The sequence below is a fragment of the Delphinus delphis genome, chromosome 19, assembly GCF_949987515.2.
Source record: "Delphinus delphis chromosome 19, mDelDel1.2, whole genome shotgun sequence".
Lineage (NCBI taxonomy): Eukaryota > Metazoa > Chordata > Mammalia > Artiodactyla > Delphinidae > Delphinus > Delphinus delphis.
In genome coordinates this window covers 8,224,792-8,252,538 of record NC_082701.1, presented here as the reverse complement: position 1 = coordinate 8,252,538, position 27,747 = coordinate 8,224,792, and the positions used below count along the sequence as shown (strand labels likewise).

The 27,747-nt window shown below is 44.3% G+C and overlaps 1 protein-coding gene across 1 annotated transcript in view; it reads left to right on the top strand.

Annotated features, from left to right (window-relative positions):
* The window catches only part of PRPSAP1 (phosphoribosyl pyrophosphate synthetase associated protein 1), a 31,026-nt gene extending 4,482 nt beyond the window's left edge, over positions 1 to 26,544 (top strand). Inside the window, exons 3-10 of the mRNA XM_059996563.1 lie at positions 1,322 to 1,388; positions 13,784 to 13,956; positions 15,498 to 15,613; positions 16,081 to 16,136; positions 16,853 to 16,998; positions 23,818 to 23,888; positions 24,669 to 24,815; positions 25,795 to 26,544. Of these exons, the coding sequence (XP_059852546.1) occupies positions 1,322 to 1,388; positions 13,784 to 13,956; positions 15,498 to 15,613; positions 16,081 to 16,136; positions 16,853 to 16,998; positions 23,818 to 23,888; positions 24,669 to 24,815; positions 25,795 to 25,953 (935 nt within the window). The 3' untranslated portion in view covers positions 25,954 to 26,544. The remainder of the gene's footprint in view (positions 1 to 1,321; positions 1,389 to 13,783; positions 13,957 to 15,497; positions 15,614 to 16,080; positions 16,137 to 16,852; positions 16,999 to 23,817; positions 23,889 to 24,668; positions 24,816 to 25,794) is intronic.
* Positions 26,545 to 27,747: the final 1,203 nt, after the last annotated feature.

Sequence of the window (27,747 nt, the reverse complement as noted above, 5' to 3'; positions counted from 1 at the left end):
TAAACACCTGAAGATGAGTGCAGATAGGTGAGATAGCCTATTTAACAGTAATGAATTTCCTTCATTGTGATGGCATTTGGGTTTCTCATAAATGAAGCGCTGGAGGAAAAGAGGGTGGTTTAGGGAAGACCTTTTTCTCCATCCTCCCATCCGTGTTCCAGGCCTCCTAGCTCTCTCTCATGCTGTCAAAGTAGCTTCTTAACGGGTCGTCTTACCTCCATTTTCAGCCTCTCTAGTCTGTTCTACTCACTTCCATCAGGATATTTCCAAAATGCACACATTTTTTACTTACTACCGTTTAAAATTGTATAGGCCATGGTCCAGTCTCCTTAGCAATCACGTGGGGCCCTTTGGGTTCCGAGTTCTGCCCATCTCACCTGCTTCGTCCTTCACCACGTCCGTCAGCACGTCTTGTGCGCTCTGATTCAAGAATCCATCTGAAGCCTGCCTGCCTCTCACTACCTCCACTGCAGCTGCTCTGGTCCAGCCCGCCGTCTGTCGCTTGCCTGGACTGCTTCAGAAGCAACTGGAGTGGCTCCCCGCAAGCAGCCCTTCTTGCTTTGCCACCGTTGTCCTCACACAGTAGCCAGTGATCACACGAGTCCTCCAGTGGCTCTGCTGTCACCCCTTGGAATAAAATCCAGACTCCTGCGTGGTGTGGTCCTGGTCAGCTCCCTGACCTCCTCTCTGTCTCTTTCTCCTCTCTCACTGTGTTTCCGAGCGCACGGTGGCAGCCCCACATCTTTGCACGTTCCGTACTCCTTTCCTCACCGTATGTTCCAGTCTGCAGTGAGGCCATCGTTCCCAGCCCTCTTTCTCTTTTATCATGGCTGGTCTTTCTCCTGCACATTGGCCTGGAGGGTTTGCCAGCCTTTGGCATTGCACTGTCTCTCCTGAGTCAGTCTTTGTCCCCTTGGTCCAGGTCCCCCACTTTGGGACCCCAGCTCAGGGCCTGGAACAGAGGAGGCATCGGCCTTTGTTGAAAGAATAATAAGGATATTAACTTTCGGCCTCTTTATGCGCTGCGTACTTTTCCCTAAGCATCTTGTGTTCATTCAGTGACGGATGTTCTTTTCTGGACCCTGAGATTTTACGTACACTTGTTTGTGGCTTTTGCCTTCTAGCCTATCTTTGGTTTATTCTCCCCTTAGCTTGACTGTTTTTTACGTAAGTACGTGCCATCCCGAGGTCTCTTAAGAATTTATTTTGGTGCGCTAAGCAGAGCATTGGTTTAGACTCACCTTTACTCCCTCCGATTGCTGCCTAATTATTGCACCACGAGGAGCTTTTCTTCAAACTGCAGAACATTTTTATTTTTCAGAAACAAGAGTTGAAATAAAAGAATCTGTTCGTGGCCAAGATATTTTCATTATACAGACAATACCCAGGTAAGAGTCAGCACTACTTTACTTATCTCTCTTCCTCTAAAAATCTTAGTGATGTAACTTATTATCTTTTCATATGAACAACAGTTCCATTTTCTTTAAATTATAAATGTGTTTGCACATTAAATGCTTTCCAAAATACTATATATATGTGTACACATATATGTGTGTGGGTCTATGTATGTGTGTGTGTGTGTGTGTGTCTCTATACATATATGTATATATATAGTCTTTTGGAATTCCTGCCATGCTTGTCACACTATACTTAACTGTTATTGTTTACTTTATTTATTTATTTATTGGCTGTGTTGGGTCTTCGTTGCTGCATGCGGGCTTTCTGTAGTTGTGGCGAGCAGGGGCTACTCTTTGTTGCGGTGCGCGGGCTTCTCATTGTGGTGGCTTCTCTTGTGGAGCACGGGCTCTAGGTGCGTGGGCTTCAGTAGTTGTGACATGTGGGCTCAGTAGTTGTGGCTCATGGGCTCTAGAGCGCAGGCTCAGTAGTTGTGGCGCACGGGCTAGTTGCTCCGCGGCATGTGGGATCTTCCTGGACCAGGGCTCGAACCCGTGTCCCCTGCATTGGCAGGCGGATTCTCAACCACTGTGCCACCAGGGAAGCCCCTGTTATTGTTTACTTGATCATCTTCTCCAAGCTTTAAACTCCTCAAGGACAAAAATATTCTACCTCCATTTTTGCCGGAACCTAGGCCGGTGTCTGTCCGCTCAGCTCTCCTGGAAAGCCTTTGTTGTTGTTAAATGGTGGGTTTTATTTTGCACAATGACCCATCTCTAGCCCGTCTATCACAGATACCATCTACCATTCCTTCCCTCAGTGTGGGAGGACTGGCCCTGGGGGAATCCTGGCATACCTGAGCATGAACTTCCCTGTGGGGTTATCTCCTCTCAGCTCCTCACTGGGAATGGGGTCGATAGTGAGTGTCTTTGAAAAATCTAGACCTTCACGTCTTGATCGGTTTAGATTCCTGAGACGTGTTAGTAATAAACACGGCACTGGCTGCCAGCAGGGTGCGGACGCTTTACACGTATCATTTTTAATCCTTATGGGTCAGTCCTACATGGCAGCTCTTGTTGGCCTCTGTGATACTGTGATTTATGATAAGAAATAGGTATCTGGTCTTCCTTTCCTGGCACAGAGCTCCTAAAACCCTTGGAATATCCTAAGTGATAAGAGCAGTAAAGGTATCTTTCGTTATTCAGAACAAGCCCCTTTCAGTTACACCTGAGTTACGTGAGTGAGGTGATTTTTGGAAAGCCCCTGGGTAAACACAGGATGGGGGCTGGTTGCCAGGGTAACCAACCTTGTGATTAGAGGGTTGGTACTTTCAGCCCAGCCCCCCTGACCTCTGGGGAGGGGAGAGGGGCTGGAAGTTGAATCAGTCGCCAGTGGCCAATGATTTGATCAGTTGTGCCTGTATAATGAAGCCTCCATAAAAAACAGAAAGGACTGGGTTTGGAGAGCTTCTGGGTTGGTGAAGACGTGGAGGTGCTGGGGGTGGTACACCCAGAAAGGGCGTGGAAGCTCTGCACCCCTTGCCCTATACCTCGCCCTGTGCACCTCCCCCATCTGGCTGTTCCTGAGTTACATCCTTGATAGTAACCTGGTAATCTAGTGAGAAAACTGTTTTTCTGAGTTTTATTTATTGGCTATGCCACGAGGTATGCGGGATCTTAGTTCCCCAACTGGGGATAGAACCTGTGCCCTCTGCGGTGGAAGCACGGAGTCTTAACCACTGGACTGCCAGGGAAGTCCTTGAGGTTTTTTTTGCCTTTTTCTTTTTTTTTTTTTTTTTTTTTTACTTTGCTCTAGCAAATTAATCGGAGCTGAGGAGTGGGTCATGGGAACCTCTGATTTATAGCGGGTTGGTCAGAAGCACAGGTGACAGCCTGGGCTTGCCCATGTCTGAAGTGAGGAAGGGGGCAGTCTTACTGGGCCCTTAACCTGTGGGATCTGATGCTTTGTCCAGGCAGAGAGTGTCAGCATTGAGTTGAATTGTAGGATGCCCAGCTGGTGTCCTGAGATTCCGAGAATTACGTGTGGGAAAATCCCCACACATTTGGTGACCAGAAGTATTCAGTGTTGTACAGAGAAGGGAAAAACTGTTTTTCCTTACAGCCCCCTGTGAAGGGATTGAGGAAACTGGGTCTGAAGGAAACTGAGGACCACGGGGTCACGGAGTGAGTAATCTGAACCCAGATATAACAGAGTTCCCTGTACACTGGTAACTGGTAGATACTAAGTATTTTAATACTTTTTTCTGATCATGAAGAATAATGTTCATCTCTGCAAACACAGGCAGTATAGAAATGTGTATCGGAAAATAAAAATTCCCCAGCCCTCTGAGATAACTAAATACCTGTTTGTTCCTCTTTATTTGATAATGTGCATACGAATTTAGGTTCCATAATTCGGGTGATCCTCAAAACCAAAATAAAAGTAATTTTAATTTATCTGCATGGTTCAGGTTTCAAAAGGGTGTATGATGAGTCCTGCCTCTGCCATCAGCCACCCTGCTTCCCTCCCCGGATACGGCAAGTGCTATCAGGTTCTTAAGCTTTCTTTTCAGAGACTCTGTGTGCCCAAGCAGTTGCTTATATGTTTTTCTTAATTTTTACATAGAAGGAGTCTAATAGGGAATTCCCTGGCGGCCCAGTGATTAGGACTCCGTGCCTCCACTGCAGGGTTCTGTCCCCGGTCAGGGAACTGAGATCCCACAGGCCTAGTGGTGCTGCCAAAAAAAAAAAAAAAAAAAAAGGAACCTAGAAAAATGGTACAGATGAACCGGTTTGCAGGGCAGAAACTGAGACACAGACGTAGAGAACAAACGTATGGACACCAAGGGGGGAAAGTGGCGGGCAGGGGTGTGGGTGGGATGACTTGGGAGATTGGGATTGACACGTATACACTAATATGTATAAAATGGATACCTAATAAGAACGTACTGTATAAAAAAAATAAAATTCAAAAATTCAAAAAAAAAATAAAAGAAAGCATGTAAGATACTCTAAATTGGTAAGTTAGCAATGATTCTAATATCTACCTAAAGTTTACTCAGAAATGATTCCTCTTCCCAGAAGAAAAAGACAGTTAGAAAATAACCATACTTGTAGCCACATCAATTATGTTAACATTTTTTAAATATGAAATTTGTAGATTTGACTACATCATAATCACTGAAAAAATATAATTATTTTTAAATATTTCACTGAGTCAAAAATTTTTCCTACACTGAGGTCTTCTTTGCCTAGATGTACTTAATCCTGAAATGCTTCATCCACTTGTAAATATTTTCTTTTAGATCAGTCAATACACTTAACATGCAGTAAAAAAAAAAAAAAAAAAAAGAACTAATACACTTTGCTGAACTTTTAAAAATAAAGCATTGTACTGTATCAATACAGAAAGAGTTACCTTATCTTTAAAAGATTCTAATTTTGAAACAATCACAAACTTCCAGAAAATGAGCCTGTGCTGTGCGGCCACTTTAGACAGAGTTGCCAGCCTGGTGCCTCCCCACCGCAAACACTTCAGCGTGTAGTTCCTACAAACAAGGGCTTTCTCTTATACAGCCACAGTGCCACCGTCAGAATCAGGATACTGAGACCTCTGTGTTGTCACCACCTAAGCCTCAGACCCCATCCCCGTGTCATCTGCTGTCCCCCAGGCCTCTTCCGGGCACAAGGAGCCAGTCGAGGCTCAGGTAGCACTTGGTTGTCTGTGTCGTGTCTTCTGGACAGTCTGGAACCATCCCTCGGTCTTTCCTTGGCTTTCAAAACTTCGTCACTTTTGAAGACGACACTTTGGCCAGTTTATTTTGTCGAATGGCCCTCAGTTTAGGTTTGCCGTATTTCGTTATGGTGGGGTTCAGTGGAGCTGTGTTCCCATCTTGTCTTCTGTGGCGTCACACTGTGTTCTGTGGACACACCGAAGCTGGTTCAGCCTGTCGCATATGCTGCGTCTCTAGTCTTGCGCTTGCCAACTGCAGAACATCCTGTGTGTGCGTCACATTGCCCGTGTTTGGGGTGTGTCTGTACGATGATTCCAAGAAACGCGATTGCTGGGTGTGAGGATCCATGCATTTTGTAGTATTGATAGATGTGGCCGCGTTGATACACACTTGAAATCTTTGTGGCATCGATAGATAATTGCATATTGCCCTCCATGGAGGATCTACTAATTTATGTTTCCTCCAGCAATTTTGGTTTTGTACTGTTTGTCCCCTGGTGACGGGAATCTTTTCGCCCCATGCTCTTGTTTGACACTGCACCTCAGGAATGAGGGGAAAGCCTGTGGGGCTTGCGTAGCCCTAGAACGTGTAGTCAGAGAGCTTTGACACTCCCTTTGGCTGCTGCCTGGCCTTCTGTGCTTATCCCGGTTTTTGTTGGTGGTGAATAGTAAGGTTGCATTGTCACCACTTTTTTTTTTTTACCTCTGAATTCTTAAGTTCCTTAGGGTATAGGACAGAGCTGCAGGTGACCCTAGATCCTTGGCCTGGCCTCCTTAGACTACTGAGAGCCTTTTACTAGTTTACTGAGGGAGAGAGAACAGAACCTCGACCTTTGTAGCCATAGACGGGCCACCTTTGTCACTCATCCTCCAGGAAATACGGGGGTCTGAGTCCAGAGGCAGTGGTGGTCAGTGAAGTCTCTTTACTCTACCCTAACTGAATTTATGGCAGCAAAAGAAGGTGTGTCCTGTCAGGAATTGTTTATCTTTAAGGAATCTTCGCCTTAATTCCCAGGTCTGCACCTCAGCCTGGAATCTGAGCTCTGACTTTGAACTCATCTCTAGGACAAGAGTTAAGTTGGTCGTGGTCAGTTGTGTGCTAGCCCGTGAGCAGCTGTGCTCTTGGTAGCTTTATTCTGTTCCGTGTAATCAGGGATCATCCCTGAGTTGGGGGAGGAACTAAGAGGTTATGACCTTGTCACGTCAGGGACCCCATTGTGTCAGATAGTCCTGGATGCCGTTAGTGACCGAGGACTTGATGAGCTGCCTTCCTGCTGTGTGTAGACAGCTGACGGCCGGCTGTTGGAGAGCCAGGGCGTTGACCAGTCTTCATTTTCATGATGAGCTGGGATGGTCGAGGCTTTGATGCCTTTGTGAAAGTATAATCTTTTCCAATCAATTTCTTAATCATAGGATTAACTTAGCAAGACCGAATTAAAATTTTTTTTTTATATTGGAGGGTAGTTGATTTACAATGTTGTGTTAGTTTTTGCTGTATAGCAAAGTGAGTCCGTTTTACATACACATATATCCACTTTTTTTTAGATTCTATTCCCATATAGGTCATCATAGAGTATTGAGTAGGTCCCTGTGCTATTCAGTAGGTTATTAATTATCTGTTCTATACGTAGTAGTGTGTATATGTCAAGGACCAAGTGTTTTTATAGTACATCTCTGAGGCTATCGAGTATTCTAATTCCTTTACTTTCATTATGAATTCAGGAAGTAGGGGAGAGATATAATAATAATAGTAATAGCAGACTTTGCCGTGGCTGGTGTGTGAAGTTGGTGACGTGTGTGAGGCTGAAGGGCTTCAGGTGGATCAGCCCCTCCACCAGTCATCACCCTCGGAGGCAGTGTCATCATCACCCCCTTTTATGTCCTCTAACCACAGATTTCCACACTGGGGTATCCTTGTGCACTTGTTAATGCATGTGGGGTAGAGGGACAGCTATATCCATAATTTCCTTTTTGTTACAATACATCTCCCTCCCTACTTTTAGTTCAGGCCTCTTTAACACGTCATAAACAGTATCAGTTCACAGTCTATTGGCACGGCAAAATAACGCTCGCTATTTTTTTTTTTTTTTTTTTAACACTCACTATTAACAGCCCTGTCTTGGGATCTTGAGACAGCTTGTGGTTAGACTTCTTTGTGACAAGAAGTTGTGCTCTATCTAATTTTTGGTTTCCATATCTCATGGTAACCAAGAATGCAGTAGAAATATTTAGTACATGCAGTTTAGAGTCATCCTGGGGCAGTAATACATACGGAACTTTACACTGTGCAGGTGTTTTCCAGGGAAAGGACAAATTAACATGGAAAAATGAGTTGGTTAATGGCTAATTGGGAAACGTTTGTAGTTTTTTTTTTCCCACTTGTGCTTAGGATACTCGAAAATTTGAACAAAGGAAGAGGTAGGGAGCAGTCCGTGGAGCTGCAGCAGAGAAAGTGAATCTTCTAGAATAACCTTGACAGCCATTTTACACACTTACCGTATGGAAAGGTTTCCTTTTGAAGGAGCAGCACAGATATACATGGTGCTTTTGGAAACCAGAACCCTGTCCTGAAGATGGTGCAATTCCCTTGTGTGTACTTGTTTTGAGATTATTGAGAAACCATAATTGTCTTCCTTGTGAAACCTCAGATTGGGACTTGAACCCACGTGCCGGGACTCGAACCCGGCCCAAACCCATGGTCTTCCAACTGAGATCACACACCTGGTTCCAGGACTTAATGAAGTTCAGGTTCTTTTTTTAAAATAAATATTGATTGATTGATTGATATTGCTGTGTTGGGTCTTTGTTTCTGTGCAAGGGCTTTCTCTAGTTGCTGCAAGTGGGGGCCACTCTTCATCGCGGTGCACGGGCCTCTCATTATCGCGGCCTCTCTTGTTGCGGAGCACAGGCTCCAGACGCGCAGGCTCAGTAATTGTGGCTCACGGGCCCAGTTGCTCCGCAGCATGTGGGATCTTCCCAGACCAAGGCTTGAACCCGTGTCCCCTGCACTGGCAGGCAGGCTCTCAACCACTGCGCCACCAGGGAAGCCCCCGAAGTTCAGGGTCTTGATGTCTCATCACAGAAAGAATTCAGTGAGAGACAAAGTGATAGGTAAGAAGTGGATTTATTTAGAGAGAAACACACTCCATAGACAGAGCGTGGGCCATCTCAGAAGGTGAGAAAGGCACCAGGGTGTGGGGTTGTCGGTTTTTATAGGGGTGGGTCATTTCATAGGCTAATGAGTGGGAGGAGTATTCCAGCTATTTCAGGAAGGGGCGGGGATTTCCAGGAAGTGGGCCACCGCCCACTTTTTGATCCTTATGGTGCGTCTTGGAACTGTCCTGGCGCCTGTGGGTGTGTCATTTAGCTTGCTGATGTGTTACAGTGAGCGTATACTGAGGCTCAAGGTCTAGTGGAAGTTGACTTGTCCGCCATCTTGGACCCATTTTGTTCTAATCAGTTTCTGTCATATCCTCAGGCTATGTCATGCTTTTAACGGTTGTGCCCTGCCCCCTTCCCTTCTGTTTCACCTGTGGTTCAGTTTGGTGGTATCAAAGCAAAAACATCCTCACCTTGTGGTTCCTGTATCTCTTAGGATGATGGGGATTGGAGAGGAAAAATTTGGAGAAAGGACAAAGAGAAGTCTGTGTGTATGTATCCCATAAAAAGGGTTATTGGAAAAAAAAAAGGGTTATTGGGTTTGTCACAATAAACTATTTTATTGCCGACTACAGAATATTTTAGTGACAACTAAATTTAGTTAATTTAGCGGGGAATTTAGTTTTTTAGTACTCTCTGCTATAAATGGTTGTATAGACTGTCAGTTGAAGCGAAACACACAACCTAAAAGTTGCAGGTTAAGTTTTATTCGGGGACCTTACTGAGGACTGTAGCCCGGAGCCAGCCCCTCAGATGGCTCTGAGAAACTGCTCCAAAGAGGTAAGGGAGGAGCCAGGATGTATATGAGGTTTTTGCTGGAAAAAAACCATGTAGCGGAACATCACAAGATTACTGCTGATCACAAAAGAACAGATATCTCAAGTTAATGATTTGAGTGCTTCTCTGTACTTGGGAAGATGCAAGGATCTGGGGTCACTGAAATGACTCCTTAGATATGCATCTTTCTATCTAGGGCAGGTATCCCAAGCCCACAGTGCTGCTTATTTTCCTCCATCCTGAGTTCCCCTCGGGGCTTGCCTTCAGTGGGCGACTGCAGTGGCAAGTGGCTTGATCCTGGTGGAACTGGGATGGCAGGCAGCATCCTTTGTTTACCGGAATGGCAGGGAACATCCCTGTGCACAATGGGAAGGAATGTATCTTACAGATTTTCTATTGAGAAGGAGAGGATGTTACCTGAAGTAATAAGGCTGATCTTAGACAAACAGAACAAAGCTTAGACGTTGAAATGAGTTCGGTCGCCTTTAGAGCCGATGTCCTGAGATACAATATAGACCTTTATCTGGTGCTGCCGTTGTTCAGAATTTCTTTGGAATTCACCTTCTGGATGTATCTCAGGAAGGGCCGGATGCAAGCGATGTGTAGGGCAAGGTATGCAGGAAGGGACACGGAGCTTTCGCGCCACTCTCCCCAGTCTACACGGTCTCCAACCTGGAAGCTCTCTGAACCCCCTCCGTTTGGCTTTTTACTGAGGCTTCATCACATAGGTATGATTGATGATATCGTTAGCCTTAGGCGATTGTTTCAACCTCCAGAGGTCGTGGGGATAGGACTGAAAGTCCAACCCCTCTAATCCCGTGGTTTGTCTCCCTGGCAACCAGTCCCCTCCTTTAGGTGCAGTCCAGAAGTCACCTCCTTAACGTAACTAAAGACAACTTCATTCCTCTCGAGGCTTAGGAAATTCCAAAGGTTTTAGAAGGGATCTTGGTGCCCGAAATGGGAACCAAATACATATTTCTTATTAGAAATCACAATATCACAGGGTGGTACTCAAGGAGTTTCGAAACGTACTGAGCGTTGGAACTAAGTATAATAGATATGAAGCTCACAAAGTGTTTTTTGAAGGACAATTTCATGTTTTATGTTACAGGTTCTGGTATGGTGATGTAACATAAGAAGAGGCATTAAAAGAACATTACAGCTGATTTGCTGCAGGGAATTCATTGTTGGAGGTGGGGACGGGGCAAATGACCTGTTCTCAGTACTTGCATCTGTGGTGTTGGTCTGTCTTTGCAATTTTAATTGATACGTATAGACCATGTCTGTTTCTTTAACTCTCGTTTTCGTCTATCGAAAATGAGAGAGCAGTCAGGGCTGAGTTTAATATAAGATGTGATAGTCTTAGGCCAGAGAAAAATAGTTGGTAAACAGTTAAGATTGTCCTACTTAGATACAAAGACTGCAGGCACTAGCCAGGATGTACTTGGAACAGTCTTAGGGAACAGATAAACAAAGCAGAGGCTGCCAGCCAATTTCTCTTCGCCCTGCTGGCCCGCAGAGTAACTGCTTGGTATCCAGTTTGTCCAGTGTCCCTCAGTGAATGGGTAAAGCCGTTGTGACAAAGGCCCTTTTGTTGCCGTCCTGACCAATAAGGGGTGGGGCGGGGAGGCTTTCCTTAGCCTAGAGAATGTTGACTCCCTTGGCACAGGGCATTAGGAAGAGGAAAAAGTAAAAAATAAAAACCTCAGGAGAGAAATTAGTCATTAGCGGAAAGAAAGTTACTCTGAAATCAAGGCTCCTCCAAAACTGGTCCTCTTGTTACATTCATGTCTTACCATCTGGCCTTCCCTTGTGTGCTCTCCAAACCTCGTGTTGTGTGGTTGTCTTATAAATGCTATCACAGAGCCAGCTGGAAACCCATGACCCAGATAGATCCTCTTCCAGGATCTGTTTAATTAACTTCCACAGTTATTGTTGGCATTGGGATCTGGTGTGAGGAACCACCAGGTCCGGTGGGGCTTTTATAATGCCACGCATTGCATCACACAAGTGGAAGGTTAAGAAAGCTCTAGTTTTATTTCTAACGTTGACGAGCAGTCTGTATATGGAAGAGGCTTTCGCTACGGTGTATGTGATGCCTGTTGTTTAGATACGGACTCCTGAGTTACCTGTATTCTGTCCTCTGAGTACTGTGCAGGCTTCCAGCTCAGCCACCAGAGCCCACAAGGCATCAATGTCGATGATCCGTTGTGGGAAGGGAGGCTCTCCCCTCTGGAACGAAGGATAAGTGTTTGGGAAGGGGAACATTCTTAGGTGAGTTAGCTGTGCTCCTTGGGACAGATGATTACAAGGGTGATCCCGGGGGCGTCTCTGGCCTTCCCCCAAAATGAGGTCAGCCTTGCTTACCCTGTTATCTCCCCACCTGACACACCTAACACAGTGCCTGGTGCAAAGTGCTCAATAAATATTTGTTGAACTGATGCCCCAGGATGAAAACTGTTGAAAAGTGCTGAAAATCGACCAAATATTATGAATTCCTAAGTACCTTGGAGGTGTTTGATAAGTGGTTTTTTTTTAAATTTATTTTATTTATTTTTATTTTGGGCTGTGTTGGGTTTTCGTCGCTGCGTGCGCACTTTCTCTAGATACAGGAAGCAGGGGCTGCTCTTCGTTGTGGTGCGCGGACTTCTCGTTGCAGTGGCTTCTCTTGTTGCAGAGCACGGGCTCTAGGCTCGCGGACTCAGTAGCTGTGGCTCGCGGGCTCTAGAGCACAGGCTCAGTAGTTGTGGCGCACGGGGGCTGTTGTGGGCTTAGTTGCTCCGCGGCATGTGGGATCTTCCCGGACCAGGGCTCGAACCCGTGTCCCCTGCGATGGCAGGCGGATTCTTAACCACTTCACCACCAGGGAAGCCCTTGATAAGTGTTTTCTCCTGATTATACCAAAAGGTCGTGTGTCCTCTGACCTTTTGATGGCAGACTTGGGACATTATTAATTTGGGAGCACGAGGGAGAAGAATGTACCACTTTATTTCAGAGGAAGGAAATGGCAGCTGGAAAGTAACATCACCTGTCAGCAATGCAAAAGGCATGTCTAGGTTGACAACTGCACCTTGAAGTTGAGCCCAGAATCAACTCTGCCTACCCTGTGGGAGAAACAAACATAGAACCTTAGGACAGAATCTTGAAATAGTTGTGAAAAATCCAAACTACAAAGGAGAGGTTGGAAGTTCCACCAGTTGAACGTGGGTGTGGAAAACTTTGTCAGAGTGAAAGGATGTCCTTTGCATCGCTCACTCCAGGGGCACAGGTGTAAACATAAACTGGAAGAGACTGGGGGAAAATGGCCTGACTGTCCTTCAAGCTAAAAAGCATTTCGTGATGAGTATTTCATTCCACCACTTATCCAACAAGCATTTATTAAGTCTCTGCTATGTTGATGGCAGGCTTTCCATTTTGCTGCAGATCAGATAATTCAGAAACTGTATAATCTGAAGAGCCTACTCCTCACTTGGGTGGGAACTAGGACGTGGGAAATGATCTTCTTTATCTGGTGAAGGCAAGGGAGATACACTCCTGATGCAAAAGAGAGGCTGTTTGAAGACACTTGGATAATCCAAAGAGGAGTATGAGGAGGCTAGAGAGAGAGGGTAGAGCTTTGGAAGGTCATCCGGAAGGATTTCAAGGCCCTTAACTTTAAGGGCAGAGGCCACCTTATGCTTTTTTTTTTTTTTCAGTAAATTTATTTATTTTATTTTTGGCTGTGTTGGGTCTTCATTGCTGCGCGCGGGCTTTCTCTAGTTGCGGTGAGTGGGGGCTACTCTTCATTGCAGTGCATGGGCTTCTCATTGCAGTGGCTTCTCTCTTGCAGAGCACGGGATCTAGGCGCACGGGCTTCAGTAGTTGTGGCACTCAGGCTCCATAGTTGTGGCTTGCGGGCTCTAGAGCACAGGCTCAGTAGTTGTGGTGCACAGGCTTAGTTGCTCCACGGCATGTGGGATCTTCGCGGACCAGGGCTCGAACCCGTGTCCCCTGCATAGGCAGGTGGATTCTTAACCACTGCACCACCAGGGAAGTCCCCACTTTTTGCTTGATCAACCTTGGCAAAGGGTTAGCAGTCAGCATTCGTTAAAATTTGGAAATAGCCTTTCCTTTGAATACCTTTCAGATTCATATTTTCTTGTCTATCTGGGTAATCTTTGTTAGGAATCTATGTATCTCAAGGAAAGAAGGGATGGGGGAGATATTTGGAAATTAAGTTCCAAAATCTCCCCACCCCTCACCCTTTTCCCTACTCCCAAAAGAAAAAAAAGAGACCAAATTCTTTATGGTTACGGCAGCTAAATACAAGGGCAGGTGGGTTTCCCTTGGTGTTCCCAGGAAAACGAGGTGCTAGCACTCTGGCCCGAGTTCAGATCCCAGGGATGGTGCCAGCAGGTGTGGGTTCACTCTGGTCGTCAGCAGTCACTGCCTGCTTCACCTGCCACTCCGGTGACTGTGTCACTGACAGAAGATCCAGGCACAGGTGAAAGTGGATAACCTTGTGTGAACTTAAGTAACCTCTCATGCAAACCGGGACTCAGACGGCTATAAAGAGGAGTCAGTGAGCTTTCTCCTCTCTTCAGGAAGTGCCGTCGTAAGCTAGCGTGAGGATCCACGTCACGTCATTCTTGGCAGCCCCGGTCAGATTGCTGAGGTTGAGATCTTTGCCAGGGGTTAATAAATGAGATTAATCCCAAAGTGCAAACCTCATGTGTTTCAGAGACGTGAATACAGCCGTGATGGAGTTACTGATCATGGCTTATGCACTGAAGACCGCGTGTGCCAGGAATATTATCGGCGTCATCCCCTACTTCCCCTACAGCAAGCAGAGCAAGATGCGGAAGAGGGGCTCCATCGTATGCAAGCTCCTGGCGTCCATGCTAGCGAAAGCCGGTGAGTGTGGCCAGCGCCCCGGGACCCCGCGCCGGTGCTTGGGACCGTCCCCCGTGCCAGATTAGTCCATACCGCAGGTAGCTGGTTGGGGACCTGTTTCCTCTAAGTGTTGCTTCCTTTTGCATAGTTCTGCTTAGGGCTGTGTGAGCTTAGGTGTCATTTCTTTTTCTGTTCTCTTTGTCCTCCTTCAGAGTGACCTTGTCTGCTTCAGGGCTTACTTCTCTCATCTTGGACTTTTTCCTCATTCCACCTTCTTTTCCATTTCATCTTATCATCATCGAAACTTCAGATGGCGATCTTGGCATTCGGATGTGATCTTTTGAGTTTCAGGTCTAGATTTATTTAAACCTTAGCTAAATTCTGTTGATGTACATAATAGTAAAACTGGATTTTTCCTTTACTACTTCTTCAGCTTATATACTCCTTTTTTCCCCCCTCCCCGATTGTCTTTATAGCAGATCATTTTCATTGTGTGTTTGTGTAGTGGTGACGTACTTTATGGCCTCCAAATCAAATGTAATAGCCCTTTACAATTAATGGGATTGTATTTGCCGCATGTTTATTTAAAAACTCAAATATATATCTGAGTCCTGAGAAACACATTTGAATTCCATTCTCTATAAAAATGTGTAATGTTTTTGGAAAGAACAAGTAATTCTGCTTCTTCGCTCTGGAAAATTTTCAGTGACCTTGGCCATTTGCCATGTACTTATATGTGTACCTTTTTTTTGCTTAGCACTGTTGATTATAAGAGTGTGTTTTCATTGTTTTTCTGTACTTGACCCATTCTCTTCGGACATATACACGTTTCCAAACTCTTATCATTGTGTCTGTGGATTTCTTTCCTTCTAGTATATATATTACTTCGCTTTTGCTTTCCTATTCCTTCTGCCGTAATCCACAGTCCTTTAACATTTCTTCCTAGATTCTTTAACCAAGGCCTATTTTTTACATCTATTTTTGCTCCAGTATTTAATTCCATGTTTATATATATATATATATATTTTTTTTTTTTGCGGTACGCGGGCCTCTCACTGCTGTGGCCTCTCCCGTTGCAGAGCAACAGGCTCCGCAGGCGCAGGCTCAGCGGCCATGGCTCACGGGCCCAGCCGCTCCGCAGCATGTGGGATCCTCCCGGACCGGGGCACGAACCCGCGTCCCCTGCCTCGGCAGGCGGACTCTCAACCACTGCGCCACCAGGGAAGCCCCATGTTTATATTTTTGCTTCTACCTGATTTTTCTTTTCCCAGTGTTCAGGCCTAAGCTGATGATTATAGTAGAGGGAGAGCACTATTTTTTAGTTTTAGTGTTTTAATCCATGTGGAAGGTTATAGGTTCCTTTACTTTAGGCTTAACATTGTCTTTAGTTCATTAAGTTTTGTTAAGATTGCAAATAAGGTCTATAACAAACATGCTTGTTCCCAGTACCCCCCTGCCTTCAGTCTTCCGTTAGGAAAGAGGCATTGGGCTTCTAGTTTGTGTCCACTGTAGCCGTTAACTTGTAGGGGTGAACTTTGTAATTTTTTGTTTTAAAATTTCAGGTTTAACTCACATTATCACTATGGATCTTCATCAAAAGGAAATACAAGGCTTTTTCAGCTTTCCTGTGGACAACCTTAGAGCCTCACCTTTCCTGCTTCAGTATATCCAGGAAGAAGTGAGGAGCATCAATAAATACCCCATTGTCCTCAAAGGAGACCCTATGTAGTTCTTCTCTGGTACCAGATTTCAGTATTGAAAGGCACATCCAATGATCAAATGATCTCTCCCTTAAGTCTTAATGCCTGAGGCAGTCAGATAAGGTCAGCATTTAGGCACAGAGGATAGTATTTTTTAAAGAAATTAAAAATGGATTTCCTTCTAAGTATTTTTAGCAATTTGCTTATATTTCCTAAAATGAAGGTTTGGGGAATTCATTATTTTTTATCTTCTTCATGTAGCAGACTTTGGCAATGATGCTAATGGATAAGGGTTAAAAAATGTTAAAATGAGTGAATGAAATTCTAGCTTGTTTGTTTGCTAGTGTGGGTCATTGTTATAGGAGGAAAAAAATGTATTGCCAGCACCCAGGTGTTATTTTTTTGATACCTTTTCAGTATTTTCTTATTTTTCCTCCAAATCTAGATTCCAAATTATAGGAATGCAGTCATCGTAGCTAAGTCTCCTGATGCTGCAAAAAGGTAAATAAGCCAGACATTTATGCACATCCCTTTTGGGTGTTTCAGAATCCGAGGTCTGTCTTAATACGGCTTGTGAAAACTCATCAGCTCCAGCTTTCCTCCAAATCATTGTCATACCCCAAACCACAGCTTTACCTCTAGTTTCCAAACAACACGAGCATTTCTCGGAGTTACTCATTTCTCCCCTGGGAGAAAATGAAGTTCTTCCTTCAAGTTCTCAGGAAAAGGAAAACAGGAAGACTGTGGGCGCCTTTGAGACAGTGGTTTTTGAGACCTTTTTGAACAGAGTTCTTCTGAAGATGAGGGACTTCCATGGCAGTCCAGTGGTTAAGACACCACGCTTCCACTGCAGGGGGCACGGGTTCGATTCCTGGTTGGGGAACTAAGATCCAGCATGCCTTGAGGCGCAGCCAAAAAATAGGGGAAAAAACCAAAACAAACCAAAAAAGCCCTGAAGATGAGTGTGAGACTGTTGGACAAAGGGTAGAACCAAAATGATCTAGAATCAGATACCAGCCCACATCCCATCTCGAGTGCCTCTTGAGGCATTTACATTCCGGCCTGGGCCGCACTTCCTGATTTGTAGAAGTAATTCCTTTGCATATCCATAAAAGGTTAAGTGATATTTTCATTCTGTGGTTAACAAAGTGATGAAAAAGCAGCGCTTGGGTTTTCCTTCCCATGAACCTCACCCTTTCCCGTTATCTTCCTCTTAGGGCCCAGTCGTATGCAGAGAGGCTGCGTCTGGGTTTAGCTGTGATCCACGGGGAGGCTCAGTGTGCAGAGCTGGACATGGATGACGGCCGTCATTCTCCCCCGATGGTTAAGAACGCGACTGTCCACCCTGGGCTGGAATTGCCATGTAAGATCGGCTCTGTGGTTTGATTCTATTTGTAAATGGAAGAAAGTTTCGAATAGTATGAATGCCTAGGAGTTAATACCTATGTAGATGCTGTTGTGGTATTTTTAAATAACCGAATGGTATTATGTTGATTTTGCCTTTTTTTTTTTTATTTTTTATTTTTTTATTTTTTGGCTGTGTTGGGTCTTCGTTTCTGTGCAAGGGCTTTCTGTAGTTGCGGTGAGCGGGGGCCACTCTTCATCGCGGTGCGCAGGCCTCTCACTGTCGCGGCCTCTCTTGTTGCGGAGCACAGGCTCCAGACGCGCAGGCTCAGTAGTTGTGGCTCACGGGCCCAGTTGCTCCGTGGCATGTGGGATCTTCCCAGACCAGGGCTCGAACCCGTGTCCCCTGCATTGGCAGGCAGATTCTCAACCACTGCGCCACCAGGGAAGCCCTGATTTTGCCTTTTGTCAAAGATTTTGTTACACGCTTTTGTAGACTAGGTAAGGACAATTGAGCATATCTGGGCAGCACTTGGCGTTCAGAGAGTGAAACAATTTTAGCTTTAGTAAAAAAGATATATGTGTAGTGGTGTGAAATCTTAAGCTTTTTTATTTTGGTAAGATGGATGATAGCAACCATTGATCACATATCAGGCTTTGGTGATCAGGTAACTTTAGCACTTAATTTAGTGATGTAGCCCTTTGACCTGATACTGGACTAATTTATTTTTAATCCAACAGTGGAAGCTATTTACTTCGGTGGACTTTTGAGTGACAATAACAAGCATTCTATGCTGGAAGATATATCATGGTTTTTAGAGGAAGGAGAGTATTTCTTTTTAAAATCTGTATCTATTTGCCATGTCTCAGAAAGATACAGACTAATACGTTGGGGAAACATTAGCATGGTTACACCGCAGACAGGTTATTTCAGACAGGCTCCTGTCTAAGGTATAAACATTACAATTTTTTTTCCCCATTCTGTAAAATTTCCACTGCTCTGTTTTCAACTTTGGAGGTTTTTATTATGAGAAACAAGTAATATACTCTTTAATTTTTAGTGTCACAGCATTTTTTTTTTGAGATTTTCATAATTAAAGTTCTTGAATAGGGAATACATTCACATATTTCAAAATTCAAAAAGTATAAAATCCTTTATGGTGAAAAACCTTTCCACCCACCCACCTCCCCCCTCTCCCGCAGCTACTCTGATCTCCAATGTGGTTGGTTTCTTGTGTATCCATTTAGAGCTTTTATGCAAATACAAGCAAATTCCCTCATTTTCACGCAAACAGTTAGTTGTATGTTATACATCGTTCTGCCCCTTGCTTTTTTCATTCAATAGCTCCTTCTCAGTCCATACAGATTTCTGTCTTTACAGTTTCATAGTATACTGTTTATGGATATGCCATAATTTATTTAACGAGTCACCTGTTGATGCACTTATTTTTCTCCCAACCTTTGGGTATAAAAAACAAGGCTCCAACAGTAATAAACGTCTGTTGGGAATTCCCTGGCGGTCCAGTGGTTAGGACTCGGTGCTCTCACTTCTGTGGACCCAGGTCTGATCCCTGGTTGGGGAACTAAGCTCCCACAAGCCAAAAATAAAACAAATAATAATAATAAATTTTAAAATAAAATAAAATAAACATCTGTTGAGTCCCTATTATATGCCAAGAGCTGTTCTAAGCCCTTTAGTAGATCTTCGAATTTGGTCCTTACACAATAGTACGCATAGGTGCTCTTGTGATCCCTCATTTTGCCAGTGAGGAAACCGAGACACACGGCCGGGGCTGGTGGCGCCAGGGTTTGGAATGTAGCTGCTGACTCCAGAATCCACACGACTTTGTTTTTTTAGCTTTTTATTTTGAACTAACTGCAGACTTAGAGAAAAGGTGAAAGAATAATACCAAATTCCTCTCTACTCTTCACTCAGAGCCCCCAAATTGAACATTTATATGCCTTTTTTTTTTTCTGAACGATTGAGAGTGAGTTGCAGACATAATGCCCCCTTTATTGCTAAATACTTGTGTATATTTCCTAAAAACAGACTGTCTAATATAACCACGTATGATTATCAGACTCAGGAAAATAACGTTGTTACGACACTGCTATCTAATCTGCAGACCTTATCCACATTTTACCGGCTGTCCCACCAATGTCCTTCAGAGGAAAAGAAAACAGTTTTTTGGGGCCCAGGACCCAGTGTAAGATCACACGTTGCACCAGTTGTCATTTCTCTTTGGTCTCAGTTAATCAGGAGTGACTCCTCTGTTCTTTGTCTCCAGTGACCTTGATACTCTGAAGAGTGCAGGCCAGTTATTTGTAGAATATCCTTTCATTGGGGCTTGTTTCTTTCCTCATATTGGGTTGAATCACTTATTACTATGATTTTTGTCAAATGGAGGTTTTTCTAATTCCCCCTCTTCCCTGTCCGTTCAGTCATTTATATCAGTGTGGATTTGTGGAATCTTGTTTTATTCAGCACGTTATAGTCCATTGCTACTACTTGTGTTAACGCTCAAACTGTCTCAGACTTGGCCAAAGAGGACTCCTTCAGGCTGCCTCCCATGTTCTTTGGACGTGTCCCTATCATGTGTTGACTCTGCCTTGTTACTTTCTGGTACAGCTAGATGTTCCATGTTCATCTCATACTTTCTTAGCCCTGGGATCAGCCATTTCTCCACGGAGCCCCAGTTTCTTCAGTGGGAAGTAGTATTTAGAAACCAAGATTTGGGCTCCAGAGTGGATACGCTCAGTCACTGTACGTCATTGCCTGTGATTAACCTCGACTTACATTCTTTCATAAGTGACCGAATGTATTTACGGGATAAAGACCAAGAAATCAGATTATTGGGTCAGAAGTTAAGTTGACAGATATTGCCAAATTGCCACAGTATTTTATATGGTGAGATTCTCTTCTGAGAATGTTGCCTTATTACTTATTGTAACAGTGTTGTCATTCCTTGATAGATGGTTGGTATGTTTACAACTTTTATAATCGCCATAGGATTTTCTTTTTCTTTAATTTTTTTTTTACTTTTTTTGGTTGAGGCATTCGGGATGCCAGGGAAGTCTCCATAGGATCATTTTCTATGATCCCCTTTTATAGATTTAGCCAAGGGAATTCTGAAAAAAATGTTATTTCTTGTATGTGTAATTGTATTCCGTACCTTCCAAATTAAATATGCTTTATGTTTATATATCAGTTTTGCTTCTAGTATGTCATCATAGTTTATTCAATAGTAATGAAGATGAAGACATTAGAACAAGGACAAAGGAAAGCAGACTCTCGGAGTCTGTGTATTTTTAAGGAAGAAGAACTATGTTATCTTCCTGGAACCCATTTTTAAATTTAATTTTATTTTTTGAAGTATTTTTGATGTGGACCAGTTTTAAAGTCTTTATTGAATTTGTTACAATATTGCTTCTGTTTTCTGTTTTGGTTTTTTGGCCAGGAGGCATGTGGGATCTTAGCTCCCTGACCAGGGGTCAAACCCACAGCCCCTGCTTTGGCACGTGAAGTCCTAACCACTGGATCTCCAGGGAAGTCCCTGGAACCCATTGTTTTAGAGCGGTAGTTCTCAAGCGAGGGGGCTTTTGCTCCCGAGAGCATATTTGGCAGTGTCTGGAGACATTTCTTGGTTGTCTCAGCCGGGGGGCATGGGGTGCTACAGGCATCTAGTGAGTAGAGGCCACAGATGCTACTGAACAGTTATCCAGCCCAGAATGTCAATAGTGCCAAGGTTGAGAAGCCCTTTTTTAAAGTAATTCATTAAAAGTGAGGTTGTATAAATGTTTCTCTTTTATAAGATAGAATTGATACCTCCCTGATGGCAAGGAATCTAACGAACTTGAAAGGATTGTGTGTCAGTGGTTCCACTGAACAGTGCTCTGTGTTTGCCACAGTGGTGACACTTAAGAGCTTGGAATGCAAAAATGAGAGGGAGGCACCTGCTCTGCCGTGATTTTCCTGGCTTGTTAATTTTACTGGTGAAGGTGTGGCTTTCAGCACTAAAGTGAAAACCGACATCCGCTCCTCTTGAGCATTTGTTAAATGTAGGTTTTGACTTGTTTGCATGTAGATAGCGTTATGAGCTTGGAAGTAATTTCAGTTCTAGTTCTACTGGCGACCTTATTTTATTTCGTATATCTCTTTTTAATGTCAGTCTGTTGATAAAGTTTGACATTCCATTGAATTAGAAATAGACCGAGATCAAAATGGATAAGGAATGAATAATTCCTCTTAGTCCCTTTTCACTCTTTATTTTAGGAGAGGAAGGTTTTTTGATTCTGGCGAAACAGTAAAAGTGTGTGTGTGTGTGTGTGTGTGTGTGTGTGTGTGTGTGTGTAATCTAAAGGATGGTTGTAAAAGCAGCACTATTTTACCTGGAAAATGCCAATTATAAATGCAGAAGACAATTTCCTACTTCCTCCATAAGAACATTGGAAATCATTTGCTAAATTGACATTTTTACTGCAGTAAGTCGATGTAGTTTTTTTTTTGTTTTTTTTTTTTGCGGTACGCAGGCCTCTCACTGTTGTGGCCTCTCCCGTTGTGGAGCACAGGCTCCGGACGCGCAGGCTCAGCGGCCATGGCTCACGGGCCCAGCCGCTCCGCGGCATGTGGGATCCTCCCGGACCAGGGCATGAACCCGTGTCCCCTGCATCGGCAGGCGGACTCTCAACCACTGCGCCACCAGGGAGGCCCTGGGGGCATTTTTTTAAGCCTGTGAGGTCCTGTTCTCTTGATGCTATCATGAAGTCTGTCTCGTCTTTTAGTAGCCACCAAATTATGTATCCAGTTTGTGCCAATCCCAAAGGCAGTTATGAGCGGGGACTGACCCTTTTTTTTTAAGCCTTGATCCTTGCCATGCCTGTTTTTCATTTCAAACTGACAAAAGTTTTTTGGGGAGAGGCTTACAGAGAAGTCAACAGGAATACTGTGACATGCATCAAACGAGAGCTGAATTTCTGTTGATGTCTGATGAAGGTTACTGGCTTTCAGTCTTTTTTTTTTTTTTAAATGAGGAGTCATTATTATTATTATTTATTTATTTATTTTTGCCTGTGTTGGGTCTTTGTTGCTACGCGTGGGCTTTCTCTAGTTGCAGTGAGCGGGGGCTACTCTTCGTTGCAGTGCGTAGGCTTCTCATTGCAGTGGCTTCTCTCGTTGCGGAGCACGGGCTCTAGGCGTGTGGGCTTCAGTAGTTGTGACACGTGGGCTCAGTAGTTGTGACTCACGGGCTCTAGAGCACAGGCTCAGTAGTTGTGGCGCACGGGCTTAGTTGCTCCGCGGCATGTGGGATCTTCCCGGACCAGGGCTCGAACCCGTGTCCCCTGCATTGGCAGGTGGATTCTCAACCACTGCGCCACCAGGGAAGCCCAGTCTTTTTTTTTATTTTACAGAGAAAAATGGTCAAGAAAGGGGCCACATCTCTTTAAGAAGCGGGTAGGTCAACGTAACCACCTACCCACATGGTTTAATTTAAAGACAGAATTTGAGGAAGGCTTTTCTGATGTTGGTAGTTTATTTCCTCCCCCTTCTAGGTGATACTTATACGCAGAGCCTTTTTGACTGCCCACATTTAACAAATTGCCCTTGTTTCCAAGATGGGAAATCAGGAAATGTCTACTGAAATTTGCCTGTAAAATAGTGCTGAATTTCAACTCAGCTGGTTTGCTAGTATACGCAAAGGGACATGTTCTTCCAGGTTTGCAGCGCCTATAGATAGAAGTCAGCTAAAATGGATTGCTTACTGATAATTACTGAACTATATATACTTACCCTGAATTTATTCTATTCCCGCTCCCCCACTACTAGTTTAGTAACTATTTCAGAATTTAAAAAAGCTTTCCAGAAAAAGGAGAATGTTTAGCCTGTTCTTCTGAAATATTTCCCCGCCCTCAGTTTACTAACCTCCTTTACAGGGTGAATTCCGATGTCCCTTCTGCATCCTGTAGTTTGCTTTGTGCACTGATGGGCCGTTTTCACATATAAATTTTGTAGTGAGATAAGAAGCCTCTACTTTAAGGACCAGTTAAATCAGGAAAAGATGATGGACTTGTGGTTATTGTCTTCAGCTTCCTAACTTTCAGGAAACCGATTATGTCAGTGGTGTAGTTGTCTGATAATAAGGTTACATTGTCCCAGTAAGGTCGCCTTGGAAGAAAATGAAGTAAAGCCGGCTATTTATCTGGCAGTCTGGCAGCCTTTCCCTGTTTACTTTCTGCGGAGCGGCATTTATTTACATCTGTTTACAAGTGGAATATTTCTGTTTTGAGTGGCATAGCGGTGCTGCTTTTGTGCCAGTGAGATCTCTCTTGCTCTGCTCCCCGCTGACTTGAGGCCTGAGCCGCCCAGCGTGGCCTGGCTCTTAGGCACACGGGGCTGCTGAGCCCTTGAAACGTGGCTGATCCCAACTGAGAATCGCTGCGTGTGGAGAATGCACACCAAATACGAAGACTTAATATGAAAAAAAAAAAAAGTAAAACATCTCTAATAAATTTGCATATAGATTATGTATCAAAACAATAATATATTGGCTATATTGGGTAAAATAAAAATCTATTAATTTCAGCTACTTCTTTTTGCTTTCTAATGTGGGTACTAGAAAATGTAAACTTACTTTCATGGCTCACCTTCCCTGCTGTTGGACGGTGCTGCTCCGGGTAACCTGTTTCTGAGAGCACCCAGGTTGATTGAGGGGAATTTGCATATTCTTTTAATCGTCCGCCCTGGCTCTGCCACCACTTCCAGGGAATGGCGTTGTGACGACTACATTTACCTAGTGATACGTGACTAACTGAGGTCTTGTGATTTGTTTTGCTTTGCTAGTGATGATGGCCAAGGAGAAGCCACCGATCACGGTAGTCGGAGATGTTGGAGGACGCATTGCGATCATTGTGGTAGGTCACAGTCTTACTGTGCAGAGATGACATTACTCTTAGTAGGTGTCCACCTTAGGATTGGTGTCCAGTGACGATGATGCATTTAAGTGGACCCATCTAGCCTTTCTCACCCAGGCTCCCCTAGGACAACTAGGAGAAACTTTTAAACAGATGAACCGGGATTATTATAACCTACAGGTGTAAAAGGAGCACAGTAGTAGTACCTGTAAGTAAATTCGATTCCATAGGTAACCTTTGTCTGAAGGGGTCTGTGTCCTGTCAAACTACCTGACCTACTCAACCTTAAGCTCGTGGGCAGTGAAGTGAGCTGAAGGTGGGCTGTTCCATTCTCACTAACAAGAACGTGTGTCTTGTTCTTTGTTACTTTAACACGATACACGTGCTCCCAGCTCTAAACGCCTCTGCTGGGCCAGAGGATCGGCCCTTTACAATGGCTCACTTTATTTCTCCGTTCCCTTCTATTAACTTTCTCTTGGAAAAAAGTAAATGAGACACTGGCTATGTGGGATTCATCAGAAATTTGAAACAGGGAAAGGAGTCTTGGCAGTCTCCTGAACTCAGGCCGCAATGTCGCGTATGACTGTAAGGCTTTGCTGCTCTTTCTGTTGACAGTCATGCACGTTACAAGGCCACGCAGTTCCAAATGGACGTTCAGTCTTTGACCCAGGCAGATAGCTCTGATTTTCCATTAGACATCCTCTGAAGCAAAGTGCAAGGAGGCGTGTGTTTATAGATGGGGATGGAGGGAACTTAGCACTAACACTGGTCTCTTCTCAGGATGACATCATTGATGATGTGGAAAGTTTTGTTGCTGCTGCGGAGATCCTGAAAGAGAGAGGTGCTTATAAGATCTACGTCATGGCCACTCACGGCATCCTGTCTGCGGAGGCCCCCCGTCTGATTGAGGAGTCCTCCATCGACGAGGTCTGTCTGCTCTTTTTTTTCTTTTTTTTTGAAGTCTTTAATTTTTTATTTTATATGCAGAGAGCCGTTGTTTCTGCGTAAGGTAGATGTCCTGAACGACCCATTCAAGGAAGTTGAGTCACAATTTGCTGCTCTGTTTTCCGTGAATAGTTAAATGGCTCATTCAGTTTTTTATATTTTTGAAATTTTCTTTCTTTAATATTATTTTTAATTAATTAATTTTTGGCTGCATTGGGTCTTCGTTCCTGCGCATGGGCTTTCTCTAGTTGCAGCGAGCGGGGGCTGCTCTTCGTTGCTGCGCGCGGGCTTCTCATTGCCGTGGCTTCTCTTTGTTGTGGAGCGCGGGCTCTGGGCGCGCAGGCTTCAGTAGCTGTGGCTCGTGGGCTCAGTAGTTGTGACGTGTGGGCTGAGTTGCTCCGCGGCATGTGGCATCTTCCCGGACCACGGCTCGAACCCGTGTCCCCCGCATTGGCAGGCGGATTCTTAACCACTGCGCCACCAGGGAAGCCCCTCAGTCAGTATTGCTTACTGCCTCTCGAGAGGACTGTGAGATCGTGCTTTGGGTGGCTAGTGGTCTGTTGGGGCAGATGTATAGTTAGGAATATATGTCTGTTTTCATAAAGATTTGGTCTGTGTACTTCAGTATAATTTGTATTTCAATATGATTTGATACCATAGTAGCGTTTCTCTCAAGACTTGAATTCTTCCTTGATAATAGGAAGGTTTCCCGCAGTGCTGGGGCTCACCCTATCATTTCTGCATACGTAGCCCTGACCTTCCTAAGCTTCTATTTTGAATCATGTAACCTTTGCCCTGTGTAAAGTCGGGTTAGTTTGTAAAAACTGTACTGAGTGGAATAAGGTTTTATAGTTTGAGCCTTGGTCTGTGGGTACCACACGTTAGGTAAACTTTTCTGAGTGACCACGTTGGGCCGCACATATCAGTAACAGCGTTTCTTTTCCATTACTGCAACGACCAGGTGGTGGTGACGAATACTGTCCCTCACGAGGTCCAGAAGCTGCAGTGTCCCAAGATTAAGACTGTGGACATCAGTCTGATTCTTTCTGAAGCGATTCGGAGAATCCACAACGGGGAGTCCATGGCGTACCTTTTCCGAAACATCACAGTGGACGACTAGCTTTCCTGGTTGCCTTGGCCCTGGAACTCCCAAGGAAAACGTGTGAAAAGCAGTGCCGTCAGTTATGTACACAGCATTTCCTTTCAAGGGAGGCAGGTGGTCTCTCTTGCCAAATTTGGTGGGTAGGAGGCATTAAGATGGTCAAGGGGAAGACAGAGATCACAGGTCCATGGCCTCAACTGTCTGTCGTCGGCATCCTGTTCCTTAAAAAAAAGTTAGACACCTTCCTGAAGAGAATCTGAAAATCTTGTTGATATTGAAAGGGAGTGAAAGGGAGATAAAGTCCTAACTCTCTAACGTTCATTCAGTTTGTTTCCAGCGCAGGGAAACGTCCGTATTAATGTTGAACTTGGTTAGGGCAGCTGAGCACCCGGCACTGTTCCTATTCCAGTTGTCCTCTCGCCAGTCAACTTCATGCACATCTTTTACAGAGAATCGTATTTTTCTTTGAGAAACTTCTTGCCAGCCGCCAGTGAACAATGAAGCATCTGTGGTGTTACTCCTAGCGAGGACATCAGAGTAAAGAATCACATCCTAACTCTGGATCTCCGAGTTGCTCTTAAATTGCAAATAAAAGAATTTTCTGTCTTGCTAGTGTCTTCACTACATTGCAGAGCTGCCCACTCTCCTGCCTTCTGTCCAGACTCTGCAGAAGCTGGTGCCTTGAATGTGGGGTGGTGGTCCAGGTCCATGGCTCCTGGACATAAGTCTCCCTCTGCAGGTTCCCTTCACATTCCGTGACGTTAAATTCTTGTTGAATAATATATTTTCAACCTAAATTTAAAAAAAAAACAAAAAACGTAACCGTACTTTTCCCTGTGTGACAGGTGACACTTAGGTTGGTTGCATTACTTAGGACTGCACTTGATCTTTCTGCCACTATTTTAAATTACATAATCACGATTCTAGTTAATACCTTATTTGTCGGGCAGGCCTTGCCGCAAATGTAGACTTTTTATACCTTTTAGTCTGATCCAAGTCAGGACTGAATGAAACAGGCAGGAGGAATGTCTGCCCAGAAATGAACTGTAGTCTCTCATTGGTTCTCATAGCTCCTAAGAGATAATAAAGGGCAATTCGCTTATTTGTACAATTGTATTTCTCTGCAGGGAGGTTTCCTGGACATTTTTCCCCCTTTCCCAATGACTAGGAAAGTTCCCAGCCCGCCATCAAGACTTGAGCACATTTGCTTTTTCAAGCACACAAAGAAGTTGCCTTTTTTTAATAATCCAAGTAGGGGAATTCTGAGAAAAGAACTAAATTATCAAATAATTAGCATGGTTGTAGAGGAAGAGCCGTGGACTGTTACTCAGGAGACTGGTTCTGTCCTGGATGTGGGGCAGATGACCAGTCCTTTCTGGCCCTCTGTCATCGGTTGTGGAAGGGGAGGTTAGGAATTGAAAGCTAAGGTCCTTTTCAACCCCAAATTCCATTTATATCTGCAGTTAATGTTATCTTTCCTATGTCTCTAAAAGAGATTTTAAATGTACTTATTTAGCAAAAGCGTTTAGGAGAATATATCTCCTGGGATTAACAAGCCCTTTGCATTGGTATTTAGTGAGTCCTAGTGTGTGCCTGGCATGATAGCAAGTCTCAGGGACATGAAAATGGAAACGTGAGGGCGCGGGAGCTGATGTTCTGGCCGTAGCTAGTGTAGTAGCAGTCACATTCAGTAGAAAGTCACTGAACTTAGAACGGTTAAGCCCACACACCACACCACAGCCTCCAGTACAGCTGATGCTCAGTCCTAAGGCTTCAACTTCAACTTTGTGATCTGGCCTTACATTTTCTTTT